Source organism: Mesoplodon densirostris, chromosome 2, assembly GCF_025265405.1.
Source record: "Mesoplodon densirostris isolate mMesDen1 chromosome 2, mMesDen1 primary haplotype, whole genome shotgun sequence".
In the NCBI taxonomy this organism is placed as follows: domain Eukaryota; kingdom Metazoa; phylum Chordata; class Mammalia; order Artiodactyla; family Ziphiidae; genus Mesoplodon; species Mesoplodon densirostris.
In genome coordinates, this window is record NC_082662.1 from 35,337,574 (window position 1) to 35,356,936 (window position 19,363).

Genomic DNA, 19,363 nt, shown 5'->3' on the forward strand with positions numbered 1-19,363 from the left:
CTGGGGTAGAAGGTCAAGTAGGTTCAACAAGATGACCCCTGTCCCCTACTTCTACCTTTCTTTCCCCCTCCCCCGCTACCTTTTCTTCTCCCAATTGGCCTTCCCTTGGATCAGTTTCTCCCTGACCTTGACTGACCTCTGGTGTGCTAGGTAGTTTTCCAAGGAGCACAGCTGGCCCATCAGGCACTCAGAAGAGCAGGAGCCTGGTCTCTTCCCCCCAACTAACGAACCGCGCCGGACAGTCAGCAGCACAGAGCGCTCCTGATGTGCTAAAGTTTGTTCAGGGGTCACCTGAAGAGCGGGGCAAGACTCTAAAAGTCTCAACTCACCATACACGTCCTGCCTTAAACACAGACTCTGTCTCAAGTGTGATCAATGCCAGGAGACCCATGACAGGATGGGCAACCTCTGAGGATTCCAAACACAAGGGGCAGAACTGTCACCTGCAGAGCTTCTATTACTCTATCTTCCCCCCAGGTTCCCACAGCCGCCTTGACGGAGAGCCAGAGAGGGTCTTTCTGATCATTCAGTCTTCTTTTTTTTTTTTAATATTTGTTTTATTTTATTTATTGATTTTTTATTAGTTTCTGCTTTATAACAAAGTGAATCAGTTATACATATACATCTGTTCCCATATCCCTTCCCTCTTGCGTCTCCCTCCCTCCCTCCCTCCCACCCTCCCTATCCCACCCCTCCAGGCGGTTAAAAAGCACCGAGCTGATCTCCCTGTGCTATGCGGCTGCTTCCCACCAGCTATCTACCTTACGTTTGATAGTGTATATATGTCCATGCCTCTCTCTCGCTTTGTCACAGCTTACCCTTCCCCCTCCCCATATCCTCAAGTCCATTCTCTAGTAGGTCTGTGTCTTTATTCCTGTTTTACCCCTAGGTTCTTCATGACATTTTTTTTTCTTAAATTCCATATATATGTGTTAGCATATGGTATTTGTCTTTCTCTTTCTGACTTACTTCACTCTGTATGACAGACTCTAGGTCTATTCAGTCTTTAAATGGCTATTGAGGATGTTCCCTCTTAGAGAGGGGTGCTCAGCAGAGACTCCAGGGAGCGTGCTGTTCTGTATCGGGCATTCCTGGACCAGAAGCCCGCCCATTGGCACAATCTTCCTAAGAGCAGCATGAAGTGGGATGGATGGGGCATCCTTGTCTTGGCCCCATCATCTGCCTACAACAAGCTTTTCCTATAAAGGACCGACAGGAAATAGTTTAGGCTTTGCAGGGTCATATTCCATTTCTGTTGCATACTCTATTCCTTGAGAGTTGTTTTTTTTTTAAACAACCCAACCATTCTTAGCTTGAGGGGCTGGACAAAAACAGGCAGCAGGCGGATTTAGCTCGCAGGCAGGCTGCAGTTTGCAGACCCCTGGCTGACAGGAAGAAGCTGCAACATTTTTTACTGGTCCCCACCCAGCAGCCCCTCACCACCTTCCCTCCCTGCCCTGATACCTCCAGACCCGCCCTCTAGCCCAAGGACTGCCCCTGACACTGCTCCAGCTGCACTTGGCATCTGTGCTCAGGCCCAGGGTGGCCTCTCTGCAGCACACGTTTCACTGTGAAGGCACGTTGTACAGATACAGATCGTGAGCTGTTCTGTCTTCCTTGTGCTTAACTTGAGATGCTGAAAGCCCAGACAACCTCATCCTGCACTGAGAGGTCTCACCTGACCACACACATGCAGCCATGTCCACCCATCTCCCTGCCATGGTGGTGCCATCTAGTAAATGACTTATCTTGGGTTCTTCCTACAGGGCCGGCAAACCCAGGGCATGGCAAATCCCATCAGTTCCATCTCGGAGCATAGCCGGGACCCATCACTTCCCACCCCTCCACTACTGCCACCCAGGCCACACCCCTTCTCCCTGGACCACTGCCAGCCTCCCAACTAAGCCTGCTCCCTCCATCTCTGCCCTTCTCCCTCTCCCTTGCTCAAAGTCCCCGGAGGCTTCCCAGCTCATGCAGAGTAAGTCAATGACTCTGAACAATGAAAGCAAACCCAACATCGGGATCCTTCCACTGGCCCACTAAGTCCCCTGGGTCTGCACGGCCATGTGCCTGGCCTCACCTCCCACCTCCTTCTCCTGGCTAATGCCAACTCTAGCCACGCTGGCCTCCTTCCTTACCCAGCTTTCGTTTTTCTTCTTAGCACTGATCACCAACAGGTCATGTAATTTTTCATGTTTTTGTCCCCCTTTGGTCTTTGTATTTTTGTTTTTCTCACTAGAATATAAGCTTCCTCAGCGAGAGGTTTAACTTCTTCAGTGTTGTACCCCAGAGCAAAGTGCCCACCACAGAGTAGGGACTCCACAGATGCACAAATATCATCTGTAGAATGCACGGGGACAGGGTCCCCTGCTGACGAGAGAGAGGTGGCTGCATTGCCATGACACTGTGTACCCAATTTGCACTTGGATACCTTTATGCAAATAAACATCTTGCTCTGAAGCCCCCTCAGGACAAAACAATGAAAACAGATCCACCCCTGGAGCCAGCAGTTTCAAGCTGCTTGTATTCAATCCTAAAGCAGCAACAAACTCAGATCTCAGCCGAACTAACCAACTATCCACGGGGAAAAAACAATAAACGATTGCATCACGGTTTAGAACACACCGGCGGCTCCTGGTTCTTGCTCGTTCACCTCAACCACCCTGCAGGCACAGAGGGAGGAAGAGGAGCACGGGCTTTGGTGGCAGGTCAGATTTCAAATCCTAGAACTGCCTTTACAAGTGGTCTGATTCTGGATGCAGCACCCAGCGCTCTAGGCCTCAGCTTTCTCATCTGTTAAATGGAGGTACTAATACTTATTTTATAAGATTGTCGTAAGCTTAAGTGAATAATTAGCAAACAAAACCAGAAAGCTCCCAGGATAATGATTGTGCACAATAATTACCCAATAAACAATCATTTCCCCCCTTTTGTAAAGGAGGAAGCTAAAATTCAGAACGGCAGTGACTCTCCTGAAGTCAGAGGACTTACTCCATGGCAAGGCTGGGACTCAAACCAATGGTTCCTGTTGGTGTATGTTTTCCCTGTCATCCTGCCTCTCTCCTGTTCATGTTTCAGACATTACACACTGCTTATGTCAGTAGAAGGAAAGCAAGTGTTGGCTCTCCCATCAGTCTGCTTGTTGAGAAGTTTGGGACAGGGTCTCCTGGAAGAATGCTCATATTAAGATGACATTCTTAAGGGGGTCACCCCGTGACATTGGGAAATCTGAGTGTCCCAAGCAAGGGATCAAAAGCTATGATAATTCACCTGCCTTGCTTGCTAATCATCCCTAACAGATGCAAACAGGTGACAGCCTTCCTTTCACCGAGAGATGAACAGAAACCACACCAAGACTAGGACCCACCAGGGACGCAGCAGAACCTGGTGCAGCCACATCTGAGATGTGACACCAAAGTACAAAAGCCACCTTCAACCTGAATGCTGCTCCAGAAGGGACTGTTCTTTCCACGCTCAAGGGTTTTTCTTTAAGGAGCACATGTACTCAATAATCCTACCGATAGAGTAAATTTTTATACCGTACAAGTGCTTCTCCCATTAGCCGTCATCATGAAGTTGAAAATGTGTTCTCCTTCTGGAGAAAAAAACAATTGGCCTCAGACATTATGAAAATGTGAATTATTAAGGAACACACCTTTTAGGTAAGACATTTAGAGAACAAATAATGAGGAGACAGCCCAAACAACATCTAAACAGATTTGAAAAGAAGGAGAACATGAGTGTGGGTGACTGTAAGACAAAGCTTTGCTCAAGATGTGAGTCCCAAGTCCAGGACCAGCGGTGCTTGCCGTCCAAAAGCAGTGTCCCCGCTCCTCCAAGGAGGGAGACGCTGCAGTCCTGACGATCACTCCCCGCCCCACCATCCCCAACCCACTGACCCTACCCACACCTCAGACCTTCGCCAAAATGTCCCTTCTTCAAAGAAGCCTCCCGACACTAGGTTGGGTCATTCACTCATTCACTGCCTCATTCATTCAACAAATGATTATTGAGCACCTACTATGGCTCAGAGTCTCCTTATCACTCTCTACTTTCAACTTTACAATTAAATAATTACATGCACAATACTCCAATTTACTTCCCCTCCCCTTCCCTAGACTGTCAGCTCCCTAAGGACAGAGACTGTATTCCTCTGTCATTTCATCCCCGGCACCTGACACAGTGCCTGGAACAGAGTAGGCATTCTATAACTATTCATCACATGAATGTATAAATGAATGAATCAAAGCATTCAAAAGCTCCCTTCCTATGCCCAAATTCCAAAATGCATCCTGCTGTCTGCCTTACACAGTTATAACTGATGTCGTAATCAATGGGACTTCTACATTTAATGAAGGAGATTTACTAATTTATGCATACATTTCTGAATAAAGGAAAACAATAAGATGTACAGCGGTAGGCAGAAAGTTACTTTCCCTGAGGGGCAGCCCCATGGGACAGACTAGAGGATAGGCCTGTAGGTGTTCTCCTGGGATAGGCAGAGGTAGTGAAGAGAAGTAGTTAAGGAGAAGGTGGAAAGAGCCAGACTGCCTGGGATAGGGGTCTGGACCCCACCACTGACTACCTGTGTGATTCTGGGTAAGCTACTTAACCTCTCTGTCTTCTAGTTTCCAAATTGGAAATTGGAAATAATAAGAATATTATCTTCAGATGACTGCATTAATAATGAAATGAGTTAGTACATATGAACTGCTTAGGACAAGGCCTAGCACATGCTAAGTAGTCACAATAAGTTAGTTTTTTTTAATTCTGGAAGAATGAGAACAAAGGTAGTTTACATCAAGGAGTTTGATATGCTTTCAGTAAGTCCACAAACAGAACAAATCTCCAAGATTCCCTATTACTGAAATTAAGTAACTCATAGGCAAGTGACGGTTTATCTACTTCAACTTTCCAGCCTCAGTTGCAGTTATAGTCAGCTGAGGCTATCATAACAAAATACCATGGACTGGGCGGCTTAAACAACAGATGTTTATTTTCTCACAGTTCTGGAAGCTGGAAGTCCGAGATCAAGGTGCAGCAGGTCTGATTTCTCCTGCAGCCTCTCTCCTTGGCTTGTAGGCAGCCACCTTCTTGCAATGTCCTCACATGGCCTTTCCTCTGTGCACTGCACCCCTGCTGTCCCTTTTTCTTAAGAACACCAATCCTATTAGATTAGTCTCCTTTCTCCCATAACCTCATTTAACCTTAATTGCCTCTTTCGAGACCCCATCTCCAAATACAGTCACATCAGGGTTAGGGCTTCAATATATGAATTTGGGAGGAGCGCATGATTCAGTCCATAACAGTTGAAATGGTAAGAATGCCACACCCATCTAAAATAAGAGCCAGACCAAATGACCCCTCAAGGTGTTTCTAGACCTAGAGTCTAAGATTTGATTTTGTACATCCCACAGTGCCCAGCACAACAACAAGCATGTGTTTAAAGCTTAGAAAATGTTCTCTGGATTAATTTATAATGAATACTATTTAAGGCTGAGAAAAGTGCATACCTTCCAAAGTCTATACATCTTATTGTGCACCATATATGTATATGTGGCTGTGTACACACACACACACACACACACACACACACACACACACACACGCATTCCCAGGAGAATAAAATGCAGTGGTAAGGAAGAGCTGTTTGATGAAACTGAAACTAACTGTACATAATTATCTCTGAGCTCTTCACACATTAAGCGGGCAATGGAAAAGTGGATGCAGAACCCCCTTGATAATGAATCCGATGATGAATACCCTTCCACAGAGGCCAGCATCAGGCTCACCTGCTGAAACAACCAGATTTCAGTGGAACGATTTCACTATCTCTGTGAAATATTGTTCTGGAATTGGGGCATTATTTGACAACTCAAGCAATAAAATAACAGTCTAGTGATTGCAGAATGCCTTCGATGAATTGATAGGAGGAACTATTGAGAACAGACAGGAGGGGCTCAAAATCAAGAAGCTCAAAATCCTCAAGTGCTAATAAAGCAAAACCCTGGCAAATCAATGAGCCCAAGCCATCAACAGGCAAATCCCTATGTATTAAGTAACTTCTTAAAGAAAACTTGTTACATTTATTAGGTTCTTTTATAAAAATCAACTTTACTGAGGTATAACCTACATATAATAAAATGGATACATTTCAAGTAAGCAGTTGGTTTTTGGTTTTTGTTTTGACAAACACATATACCCAGGTAACCATTCCCCCTAGTCAAGATACAGGCATTTCCATAATCCCAGAAAGTTCTCTTGTACCCTTTACTGGTGAACCCCTGGTCCTACTTCCTTCACCCACCCTTCACCAGGGCAGCCACTGTTCCATTTGTTTCCCCCCATAGATTAGTTTTGACTGCTCTAGGATTTCGTATAAGTGGAATTATACAATATACACTTTTTTTTGGCAGCTTTTCCAGCAAAATACTTAGAAGACTCATGCCTGTCCTTGCATGTATCCACAGTTTATTCCTTTTATTACTGAGTTGGAGTTCTGCATGTGAGTGTGCAGCAAGTTGCTTATAAATTCCCTAGTTGATGGGTGTTTGGGTTTGTGTTACTTCCAGTTTTGGATTATTATGAATAAAGCTGTTATGAACATCCATGTACCAGTCTTTTTGCCACCACAAATTTCTCCTTGATAAATACCTAGGTGGAAGATTGCTGGGTCATATGCTGTAGATGTTTAACTTCATAGGAAAATGCCAAACTTATCCTGAGTAATAGAAATCATCAATAGGTTCACTCTTAAAGCACTTATTAGAGAGATTTTAAAAATAAGAGGAAACCAGAGTAGAGAATGCCAAAAAGAGCATCCAAAAGCACATTCAGTTGCTTTACTCAGGGAGCTGGCAGGGTCCTCTCAGGACAGCTCTACTGTCCACCTCTCCCCGTGTGCCCACTTCACCCCAGGAAAATGGCCACCTTTGTCCCACCTTCAGTGGACGTGTTGTCCCTCCTCAGTTTCCTTCCTCTCCTCACTCTGTCTTCAGGGGCAGTTTCGACTGGCCTGTCGCCGGCAGACTCCTTGCTTTTCTAGGAGAGTCAGGACTTGGAAGGAACATCAGACCCAGGGGATGTGAACCCAGCTCACCCAGGAGCGTCCATCCTGCTCCACTGCTGCGGCAGCATCAGGCCATGGAGCCCCTCATTGGTGGAAGGCTTATGGAGGGGGTATCCCCCCTTTCTCCCCCTTGAGAGGGGCCAGGCAAAGCTCACAGTGGGAACTCCAGTACTTCTCTCTGCCCGACGGGAACCAGTGTGGGCCACCCGTCAGCGAGGTCTGCCCACAACCTAGCACATGTCTTCAGAACACAGGGGATCCCAGCAACCACTGTGCCCAGCTAGGCCAGGAAATGGCTCATTTAATGTCATGTTACATAAATAGCATCCGAACTACAAAATCCTATATGTTAACAACCACATGCCTATTCTTATTATTTCAGAGGCATTCAGTATTTTATACAAGATAACTTCCCAAGACACCGAACTGAATTTTGATAAATGTAGGTGTTCAATATGTTCACTGACATATTTTTCACATAGGCTTTATTTTGTTTTCTGAGAGATGATAAACTCCTCTTAAAATCCTTCCAGAATTCTCATCACCTTCAGTAAGGAAGAAGGAGGAGAAAAGGACAGGGGGGTGTGGGTTGTAATTCCTCGAAGGCAGGGAATCTCAGAGCTTTGAAGCTTGAGGAGTCAGGAAGCTCAGGGATGAAAGAGATCAAACTGCAGGTCCAAGGGGAACGAGGAGCCCTCAGAATGCGAAGAAGCTTCTCAGAGCTGCTGGCCTGAGGCCTCATCCTGGCCTCGTGCTGGGATCAGGAACCCCTTTCCCATCCCCCCTTCCCTTCTCCTACTCCTGCCCCAGTTCTGCTCCAAAAACAGCTGCTGCCACGAGATGGCCACCTCCTGAGTTTGTAACAACCACCTGAACAGCAGACTCTCCCGGCTTCACTGAAACCATTCTTTCTTGCCTTAGAAAGTGACCAGAAATGCAGTAAAGGTGCCTTAGAATTCCCTTATCACTGAAACGAGCAGATCGCAGAAGTGTCTATCTGCAGTTTTCATCTTATTCACTGAGTTTTTTAAAGGGGAGCCAAATATATCCAGAGAAAACCATAATTTGAAAAGATACATGCACCCCCAATGTTCACTGCAGCACCATTCACGATAGCCAAGACATGGAAGCAACCTAAGTGTCCATAGACAGAGGAATGGATAAAGAAGATGTGGTGTACATAGATACATATACAATGGAATACTACACAGCCATAAAAAAGAATAAAATAATGCCATTTGCAGCAACATGGATAGACCTAGAGATTATCACACTAAGTGAAGTAAGTCGGACAAAGACAAATACCATGTGATATCACTTATATGTGGAATCTAAAAAAGGACACAAATGAATTTATTTACAAAACAGAAACAGACTCACAGAATTAGAAAACAAACTTACGGTTACCAAAGGAGGGGGGGAAGAAGGATAAATTAGGAGTTTGGGCTTAAAATACACACACTACTATATATAAAATAGATAACCAACAAGGACCTACTGTATAGCACAGGGAAATAATACTCAATATCTTGTAATAACCTATAAGGGAAGAGAATGTAAAAAAAGAATATATATATATTTATATATATGTATAACTGAAGCACTTTGCTCTACTTGAAACTAACACAACATTATAAATCAACTATATTTCAATAAAAATTTTAAAATAAAATTAAAATAAAGTGGAGCCAAGTGAGGGAAGAGGGCCCACATTTACTTGCTGGGACTTCCCTTGGGCTGTTTGTCTGGAAAGCAAAATAAAGGCTGAAGGTGGCCCACTGATTTCCTCTCACTCAGAGAATTCTGCCCGAGTTAGGCTTGGCCGGCTAGCACATAATCTGTAAAGACGGAAGTCCTTCTCTTCCTCGGGAGGGCCACAAAGATGCAGTTACTAGCAGCAGGCCGGCCACGCACAGCACAGATGAGGCTTCCCCGGCAGGGTCACCGCCAAATCCTCTTCTGCTCGGCAGAAAGCCAGGCCCAGACTCTCCATCGCCGCCCTCCGTGGCTTTTATCTGGGTGACCGGGCAGGGGGCGAGGAGGGCTGGATTCTGGGTGACTCGTAGAGACTCCCTATGAGAAACACTCAGTGAGCCCCCCATAGGGTCCTCTAGGAAGACAGCTGGAAGGACTTCCCAGGTCATTCAGTCCAACGGCTGCTTTTACAGAGGAAAACTCAGAGCCCTCAAGGGATTCCGTCCACGGGAACAGGACACCTTGACTCTCCTCCCCAGCTTCCTTTCCCTCCCCCAGTCCTTCCGCCACAGAGGAGGAGGGCCTCTGTCCACCTCGCTGCTCAGACACAGGTCTGGGAATCGTCTTGGTGCTGGCTACGTCCTGTTTCCCACCAGATCTACCCTCCACCCTCCCTACTCTGCTCTCTGCCCATGGGCTGACCTGGAAGGACCACATCAATGGGCAACCTCTGTGGTCTGGTTAGCAGCCAATGGGGCAGCCCCACAGGAGATCACAGGAGGGTGGAGGGAGGGGAAAGAGGTCAGCAGATTCATTTCTCGGCTCTCTGCCTGCAAGGGAGAAATTCAGAACACTGGCCTGGCTTGACCTTCCACTGAAGGTCACTGCTCCCTTCAAGGCAGCCCTCTCCTTCAGGGTTCCAGTAACTTCCCCCCTCTCCTTGCCCCTCAGGCCTCCACAGTAACAGCTCCATCCTATCAGCCCAGCACCACCACTGTCGTTCCTCCACAGCCCTGCCTTCGTAGATGGTCCCTCCTGAATTGTCCCCCTGTGAGATGGCTATAACCTGTTCCCACCCTGAATGGGACAAGTATTGATTCCTGCTGCTGCTTCCCCCTCCACGTCCCCGTCTACCCTTATCACAGCCCCGGCCTCTTTAGCCTGGACAGCTGCAAGAGCCTCCTGACCACGCTCCCACCTTTCCTCCTGGCGCCTTCTCGTCTGCTCTCCCCAGGAGCATACCGAGTTATCCCGTGAAATGTAAGTCAAACTGCATCATGCACCTGCAAATCTTGCAATGGTTTCCACTGCCCCACAGTAAAATCAAAGCTCTTCCCCTGACTTCTGAGGGCACACCAGACCCCAACTGCTCTCTGCAGCCTCCTCCTGGGCCCTGAGCAGCCATGCAGCCTCCTCTCCTTCCTCCTGCCCCCAGACGCTTCCCTGCACTGAGACTTCACACGTGCTGTTCCCTCTGCCCAGCATTTGTCTCCTCTCGTGGAAGAGGCCTTCCTTAGCAGGGCACACCCTACATTTTATTCCGCATCTCTGAGCTGTGCTCACGTCTTTCCAGCACTTAACAAATCTGTGATTATGTAATTTTTCGTTGACTTTTAAAATGACTATCTCCCACCCATGAGAGCTCCACATGGGTGGAAGCTAGGTCTGCTTTTCAGACCCCTTTCCTCACCCACAGTGGGTACTCCAGGCACATCTGCCAGATGAACAAGTCAGTGCGTGTTCCAATAAAGGGAAGGATTGTCCTTTTTTTTTTTTTTTTTTTTTTTTTTGCGGTATGCGGGCCTCTCACTGTTGTGGCCTCCCCCGTTGCGGAGCACAGGCTCCGGACGCGCAGGCTCCGGACGCGCAGGCTCAGCGGCCATGGCTCACGGGCCCAGCCGCTCCGCGGCATATGGGATCCTCCCAGACCGGGGCACGAACCCGTATCCCCTGCATCGGCAGGCGGACTCTCAACCACTTGCGCCACCAGGGAGGCCCAAGGATTGTCCTTTAATCTGAGATTTGTGTCCTTACTTTGTTGAGAGGTTGTTAATATTGTCCTTTCTTTCATGAAATGACTGTAAAAATAAATGACAGTTATTAAAAATTTTAAACGGCAACCTTATACAGTTCTCCAAAATATTGTTGAAATTTTATGAGTTTATGACATCCCAGATTAAGCAATATTTCAAGGGTCACAGTGCTGGGCCCTAGAGAGGTGACCTGGGTGATGGAGTCTGAAGTCAGACTCAGGGTCTGAGTTCAAGTCCCCACTCTGTTGCTTGGTAGCCGTAAAACTCTGAGCAAGTTACTTAACCTCTCTGTGCCTCGATTTCCTTACCTGTAAAATAGGGATAATAATAGGATCTACTTCAGAGGATTTTTGTGAGAATTAAATGAATTAATACTTGTGAAGTTCTTAGAACAGTGCCTGGCACTGTTCAATAAATGTTGGACAACAAATTTGTTGAGCAAAAATGCTCAGCAAATGTTAGTGCTACCATCATCATCATCATCATCATCATTACCAAACCCAGCTCTTCTAAATCCCCTACCAGGGCTCTTTTCTCTTTAAAATGTTATCTCCCAACATTATCTCTTCAAATGTTATCTGACCACCCCTAAATGTCAAGCCAAAATTCAGCACTTGGAAAACTATCCTAGTCCAGCCAACCAGATTTTCTGGATAGCTAAGCACCAACCTTGATAATATGTGCTTCTAACATATGTTATTTCTTTCCTACTTTTTAACTAATTTTGATGAAATGAGCATCATTATGGAAATGCATGGTGCTGTGGATCCCAGAAACACCACAAGAAAAACTCCATAGGTCTGAGGCTCTGCAGCCCAGGTGGAGCCTCCACTCTGTCCCCGCAAAGCACTCAACACCCTGAGCTCCGCTCTCCTTGTCTGAAGAGTGGGAAGGTCATAGACACTGAGAGGTCACTGTGGTCCTAATGAGTCATGTGCACACACCGCAAGCTCCTAAAACACTCCTTTTCTTTCTTATTTTTTGGTTAATAATACTGTAATTCGCCCAGGAGAACACCTTACTGTAGGTCTCCAGGCAGAATTCTCTCTTCCTCAAGATCTGCTAAACACCCAAGCCCCTGCCTAGAAGAGAGTGGGGTTAACGCCTCAGGGGGAACCGACTCCTCACACTCTGTACAGAGGGAATTCCTTCCTGGTGGTGTTCACGTGACTGACAGAGCAAGTCACCCGCAGGCTGCTCCTGAAGCAGGACAGGCTTTTGAAGCTGTGATATTTCTGAATTTGGCCTTGGACAAAGACACCATATTTCCTCACAGCCATTCACACCCTGACTCAAGCAATTTTAACTGAATTCTATTTCCTTTCAACCCAAGGCCATTTGAAGATGCAAAAACCATATTTGTGAATGAATTCTAGCATTTGATTTGCAGAGTCAATTCCACTGAATTCCATGCTTTATCCCAGGTACATTTCAAGTTTCTGAGGCTCAGAACCATTTTCCCCACCCTCAACAATATCACACACCCACCTCCCAAATACACAAATGTATATGGGTTATATAGCCAACAGCTCATGTTAAAGGGGACCCATATTAAATAATATTGTTACATAGATATCAATAAGGCTAAGATAAAAGATTAGAAAATAGAAGAGAGTCTTTGTATCTTTTCAATGTTGTTCGTTATGTAGAAATTGGGAACAAAATCAATGAATTTTCTGACTACAGAGTCAACAAAATTATCTGAATTCTAAACAAATCCTGGAGTATACTTACAAATAAATAGCACAGAGAAAAGATGAAAGCATAAACTAAGGACAGGAAGTGAAACCGGATTCAGAAATATTATTCTTGCATTTGAGATTAAAAGAAATATACATACATCTATAATTCTACAACTCCCACAAAGCCTAATTTCATTTGTAAAATACACCAGGGAATCCTGGCAAGTTTCTGTGGAATCATGCAACTAGGTGTGTCTTTTAATTAAACGCACATCTAGCAATCCACAAATATGAATTAAGCATCACCAATTAGTTAGCACTGTGGAGGCTTTAGGTCTCTATCCCCCACAGAGTAAGCAATTTGCGAAACTTTACCCTACAACACATGAAAACCAGGGCCCCAGCTACCAATTTTAACGACATTCTATTCTGCAGGGGTTCATCTTCATTCTCTCCAGAAGTGTATCAAGGTCCTGCTGTGTTTCAATGGAACCAAACAGCTAAGGCTCTGAAAGACACCATTTCAGAAGAAAAAGGGGTGAGTTTATCTCTGAATAAATCACTCTATTAGCATGAATCTGAACTGTGAAATTTGGTCACTTTGTTTCAGTTTACAACCACCTTTGCAAGTGATAAGATTTAAATTGATTGATGGGGAGAGGGTGGGAAAGGAAAACAACACACACACGATAAACACACACACACACCCATAACATGCACACACATCACAGGATCCAAATTCAACAAGCAGAGGTGAATGCAGAACGGGTCTAAGCTGAATGTATGCACAAAAGACTCCTTTCCTTCCTTCCTTCCTCCCCTCCTCCCTTCCTCCCCTCCTCCCTTCCTGTCCTACCTTTTTTATTCCATCAACAAGGCCAGGTGACAGTGGGAACACCTCATATTCACCCTGCTTCAAGTAACAAGGGGGCAGATTGTGAGAGAACACAAGTGATGTGAGCTTCCAAGGTCCAGTCCGGTCCTTCCTGTATCAGCGCCAGTCCCATTTCAAAGTTTCACTTCCTAGGTCATCCCAAATTTGTAATTCATCCATAACACAGACCCCTAACTATTTCTTGAGCCATTCCTGGAAATCCAGAGATGAAAAAGGCCCAGCCTCTGTGTGTTCTCAAGTCCTCATGGGATGGGTAGCCCAGTGGGAGAAAAAGCACTCTGGGATCAATGTGGGATTTCAGTTTGCTTGCATGCTCTGTTCCATGTGCCTGAAGTTTTCTAGGGGATTCCCCCCCTTCACCAGTTACCCCTCCATGAAGAGCTGCCTCTCCTAACTAGACAGGTGCACCATTCACCACAGGAAGCCTAGGCATCCCTTCCCATCGACAGGGCAGGTCTCAAGTAAGATCCTTGAGCCCTGCAAGGCTTGTTTCTCCCCGTGGATGACACAAAACACAGTCTCCAAGCCTCCATCGTGTCTGTTACCTTGGGGCTGCTTGCTTCCTACAAACTTCTCTTCCTCTCTTCCTGAAAATACCACGGGTTTCTCAACTGAAGTATATTAAAACTAATTCCATTTTAACATATTCTGGAGCCCTTCACAGCATGCCTTAAATTAAGCAGGAACACTCTGGTCTCCAGATGACAGCCTCTCAGGCAAACCTCCCTTCATTCCCAGGACTCCAGCAAACAGCCCCCTCTCGGTCTCCCCAGCCCACTGCTCCCTGTTCAACAACTCTGATTTCCCCCACTTGGAAACGTACATCTGACAGGTTTTATATCCTTCAGACCAAGGATGTAAAATCCTTCACCTCCATGTGAAACCTCTACTTTTATTTCCTTTTCTGACTTGTATTTGAAGAACATCTGGGCCTTTTATTCAGCTTTTAGAAAAATTAGGGAAGCTCACAGCCCAAGTAGTTACTTGGTAAAGGTAAAAGGTAAAATTAACTACAATAGCAAACTCTCACATAGCCCTGATTACGTGCCTGGTAGAGTTCCAAGTGCTTGATCTATACTAACCACTAAATCTCACCACAGCCCTATAAGGCAGTCTTATTTCTTACCCCCATTTTACAGGTAATGAAAGTGAGACCCAAAGAAGTTGCATGAAATTAACTTGCCTAGAGTCATCCAATTAATAATTGGCAGAGCAGGGATTTGAACCTTTGTCATCCATCTCAGCGGTGCTGCTCACCAGGAAGGGAACACTGTTGGCATGACAACAAAGGTACTTCCGTCCCCGCTTAAATGCAGCATTAACTCTATGAACACCCCGCAAGCCCTGTAGATAAGCTGCCTTGGTATAAATTTACATGTCACCTTCAGGAAGAGCAGGGCTTGCCTGGGTGAGGAGAAGGAAGAAGAGAGGAGACTTCTGCCCTTGAAAGATTCTATTTTAATTCTTTAAAAAAACCACTGAACAGACCCAGCCCTGGATTTCAAGATCAGTTTTCAAGGTCTCCAGGCATGAGGCAGTCATCTGAAAAGGGAAGCATGACAGGAGTCTGACCTCTGCGTGGCCTCCTTGTTCTCAAGGTGATGCTTTCAGATCCGAAAGTGAACAGGAAAGTGGAGGAGCCAAAATCTCCCTAATCTCGGATCAGGTATCAATACCATTAGGCATTGGAAGCTTGTGACAGCAGAAGATGTCACACTCTCAAGTGCTAACACGGCAGCATTTATCTAAGTTTACTGATAAACAATCTAAGACATAAAAGGTCAATTAACTATTTCTAGAAGTTCTATATAAGACTCAGAAACTTGCTTGTTATCCTAGCCTAACTTCCTGGAAACACTGAATCACAGCATCACACAGTGCAAGTCCCTCAAACCCAAGTCCCTTTGGAGAAAGGAGCTGGCTGCAGCAAAGGCCCTGACAGGTAGAGGACAATCATTAAGATGGTGATGACAATGATGATGACGGAGAAGATGGTGGTAGCCATGATCACAAGAGCAAGCATTGGTGGCACATCTCATATGGGTCAGGGACTGTGCTGAGGACTCTTCCTGCACTGTCTTAATCTTCGCAGGAACCGTGAGACGCAGATACCAACACAACATCCATTTTAAAGACGAGGAATTTGATGAGAGAGGCCAAGTATCTGGGTCAAGGTGTCATGATTGTGGTCACGATATGAACTGGGGCCAATCTGACTCTCCAATTTCACATTCTTATCTAATGCTCGACTGTCTCTTCCTATAAGGAAACCTTAGTATAGAAAGTTCTGGAAACAGGGTATGCTGATTACTCACATTTTCTGGTAAATATATGTGCAATCAGTTCTAAATACTCATTTGAAAAATGTTCCACAATGTTCATGGTCCTCTTTCCTGTCTTAGTAAGTATAGTATACTAAATATAAATCTACTTGTACTTTATTAATAGATATATTCAGGGCTATCTCTTAGCTATTTGCCATAACAATTAGGTCTGATTGTAGAGTATTTCAGATATAGGCAGAAGAATTAGACACAGCCCAGTATATATATATATATATATATATATATATATATATATGTATGTATGTATGTGTGTGTATATGTGTGTGTGTATATATATATATATATATATATATATATATATATATATATATATATATATATATATATATATATAAAATATATAGAGCAACAAGCTGATCTGCTGTGACAGAGACAAACAAAATGGTGGCACCAAATGGGAGCCGCTGGGTCAGGGCCCAACTGGGGCTCTCGCCGCTGCTGCTGCTGCTGACCATGGCCCTGACTGGAGGCTCAGGGACCACTTCGGCTGAAGCGTTTGACTCGGTCTTGGGTGATACGGCGTCTTGTCACCGGGCCTGCCAGTTGACCTACCCCTCTCACACTTACTCCAAGGAAGAGGAGTTGTATGCATGTCAGAGGGGTTGCAGGCTGTTTTCAATTTGTCAATGTGTGGATAATGGAATTGATTTAAATCGAACCAAATTGGAATGTGACTCTGCATGTACAGAAGCATATTCTCAATCTGATGAGCAATATGTTTGCCACCCTGGGTGCCAGAATCAGCTGCCATTTGCTGAATTGAGACAAGAACAACTCAGGTCCCTGATGCCAAAAATGCATCTAGTCTTCCCTCTAACTCTGGTAAGGTCATTCTGGAGTGACATGATGGACGGTTCACAGAGCTTCTTAACCTCTTCATGGACTTTTTATCTTCAAGCTGATGATGGAAAAATAGTTATATTCCAGTCTAAGCCAGAAATCCAGTATGCACCACAGTTGGAGCAGGAGCCTACAGATTTGAAAGAACCGTTGCTAAGCAAAAGGTCCTATCTGCAAATGAGAAGTTCACAAGCACACAGGAACTATCTTGAAGATGGAGAAAGTGATGGCTTTTTAAGATGTCTCTCCTAACTCCGGGTGGATTTTAACTATGACTCTTGTCCTCTCCATGATGGTATTGCTCTGGATTTGTTGTGCAACTGTTGCTACAGCTGTGGAGCAGTATGTTCCCTCTGAGAAGCTGAGTATCTATGGTGACTTGGAATTTGTGAGTGAACGAAAGCTAAACAGATATCCAGCTTCTTCTCTTGTGGTTGTTAGATCTAAAGGTGAAGATCATGAAGAAGCAGGGCCTCTACCTGCAAAAGTGAATCTTGCTCATTCAGAAATTTAAGCTTTTTTTTTTTTAAAGAAAAGTGTATACACATCTAAATTTCCATTCCTCATAGTGCTTTTTAAAATGATTTCATTGGCTATAGGGCTTAAAAATCACTATTAAAATCACTATTAAATGCAAATAAAGTTACCCAAATCTGTGAAGACTGTATTTGCTGTAACTTTACCTCTATTTTTTTTCTAGTAATTTAAGAGATGGATATTTGGGATTGTATTTTTATTTTACTAATATCTGTAGCTTTTTTTTTTTTTTTTTTTTTTTGTTTGCGGTACGTGGGCGTCTCACTGCTGTGGCCTCTCCCGTTGCGGAGCACAGGCTCCGGACGCGCAGGCTCAGCAGCCGTGGCTCACGGGCCCAGCCACTCCGCGGCATGTGGGATCTTCCTGGACTGCGGCCCGAACCCGTGTCCCCTGCATCGGCAGGGGGACTCTCAACCACTGCGCCACCAGGGGAGCCCTGTAGCTATTTTAATTATTATTTGCATTGTTTTTGTTTGTTTCCTTTCTTAGCCAAATTCTATGAGCTGATCATTATTCTTCCCCACCTCCTACCATGTCAATCACCTTAGTTAATAAGTTGAATACTCAGTAGGATATGATACTCTTGCTCAGAAATGACCCACAACCTGTAATTTGAAATTTAGTAGAAAATGCCCTTTAACACACTGCATTTTCAGTTGTATTGAACTGAAATCATTAAAATTTTATTTGAATAATTATGTGCTGAAATTTGAGTTAATATACTCCTGATTTTCCAGATCTTCCCTTTCACCCCTACCCAACCCAGAAAATAATCAGAAAATGTTCTATGTCTATTTATTGCTATATGATGATCAGGGAGCAAACTAAAGCAAAAATGATTCTCTCACACACAAAAATAATAATAAAATAAAATTAAATATATACACACGGTCCCTGACTTACAATGGTTCGACTTATGATTTTTTGACTTTACAATGGTACAAAAGCAATACGCATTCAGTAGGAACCATACGTCAACTTTTGAATTCTGATCTTTTCCTGGAGCTAGCGATATGCTGTCCTTTCCTCTCCTGATGCTGGGTGGTGGCAGCAGCCACAGCTCCCACTCAGCCGTGCGATCACAAGGGTAAAAAAGCGATACACTGACAACCATTCTGTACCCAGACAACCATTCTATTTTTCACTCTTGGTACAGTATTCAATCAATTACATGAGATATTAACACTTTAGTATAAAGTAGACTATATGTTAGATGATTTTGCCCAACTGTAGACTAATGTGAGGGTTCTGAGCACATTTAAGGTAGGCTAGGCTAAGCTATGATGTTCAGTAGGGTAGGCGTATTAAATATATTTTCAGCTTACAATATTTTCACCTTATGATGGGTTTATCAGGATGAAAGTCCATTGTGAGTCAAGAAAGATCTGTATACTAGTAGATGTAATATATATTTTAAACATTTTTTCATATATTGTATATTTTTTAGAATTTATATTACATCTTATTTTTTATAATGTATATTATATCTTTTTTTATAACTTATATCTTTTTTTTTTTTTTTTTTTTTTTTTTTTTTTTTTTTTTTGCGGTATGCGGGCCTCTCACTGTTGTGGCCTCCCCCGTCGCGGAGCACAGGCTCCGGACGCGCAGGCTCAGCGGCCATGGCTCACGGGCCCAGCCGCTCCGCGGCATATGGGATCCTCCCAGACCGGGGCACGAACCCGTATCCCCTGCATCGGCAGGCGGACTCTCAACCACTTGCGCCACCAGGGAGGCCCTTATTTTTTTAATATACCACTTTCAGAGCATCCCCAAGGCATGCTCTGAAAGTGGGACGTTAAAAAATAAGATCTAAGAAAATTAATTTCACTATTTGCCTTTTTCTTATAAAAGTTCAATCCAAATTATTTTGGTTGATAACTGCAGTGTAGTGTATCAATGACTGCCCATACATGGTGTGTCTACAGCATGAGGAGTGCTGAGAAACAGGAAGAGGAGCAAATGAAAACTTAAAAACAACAAAACCCAGCATAAAAACTAAAATGACCAGCCCCCTAATTCTAAGGAAAGTCCAGTTTCTCATAAGGGGCAGTCAATGTATTTTTATCTGTGGCTTAATGTTTTTGCAGACACATTAAATCATAAAAATCCAAGAAACCATATCTCACCCCCAAACCACATAATATATTTTAAGGAATGTGTCCCTTTTCTAAGAAACTGCTTGATTCGCAGGAAGTGGCAAAGTGGCAGGTGTGTTCCCAGGATCAGCCAAAGAAACCAAATAAACGTTCCACTGGGCAAACCTG

The 19,363-nt window shown here is 44.5% G+C and overlaps 2 protein-coding genes across 2 annotated transcripts in view; one reads left to right on the forward strand and one right to left on the reverse strand.

Annotated features, from left to right (window-relative positions):
• Positions 1 to 19,363, reverse strand: part of LOC132502797 (proline-rich protein 2-like) — a 197,871-nt gene that overhangs the window by 20,024 nt on the left and 158,484 nt on the right. The gene's annotated exons all lie outside the window — the stretch shown is intronic.
• LOC132479176 (transmembrane protein 59-like) lies at positions 16,101 to 17,119 on the forward strand. The gene is given in 2 exon segments (XM_060082751.1): positions 16,101 to 16,807; positions 16,809 to 17,119. Coding segments are annotated over 2 exon segments (972 nt in total). The 3' UTR covers positions 17,074 to 17,119.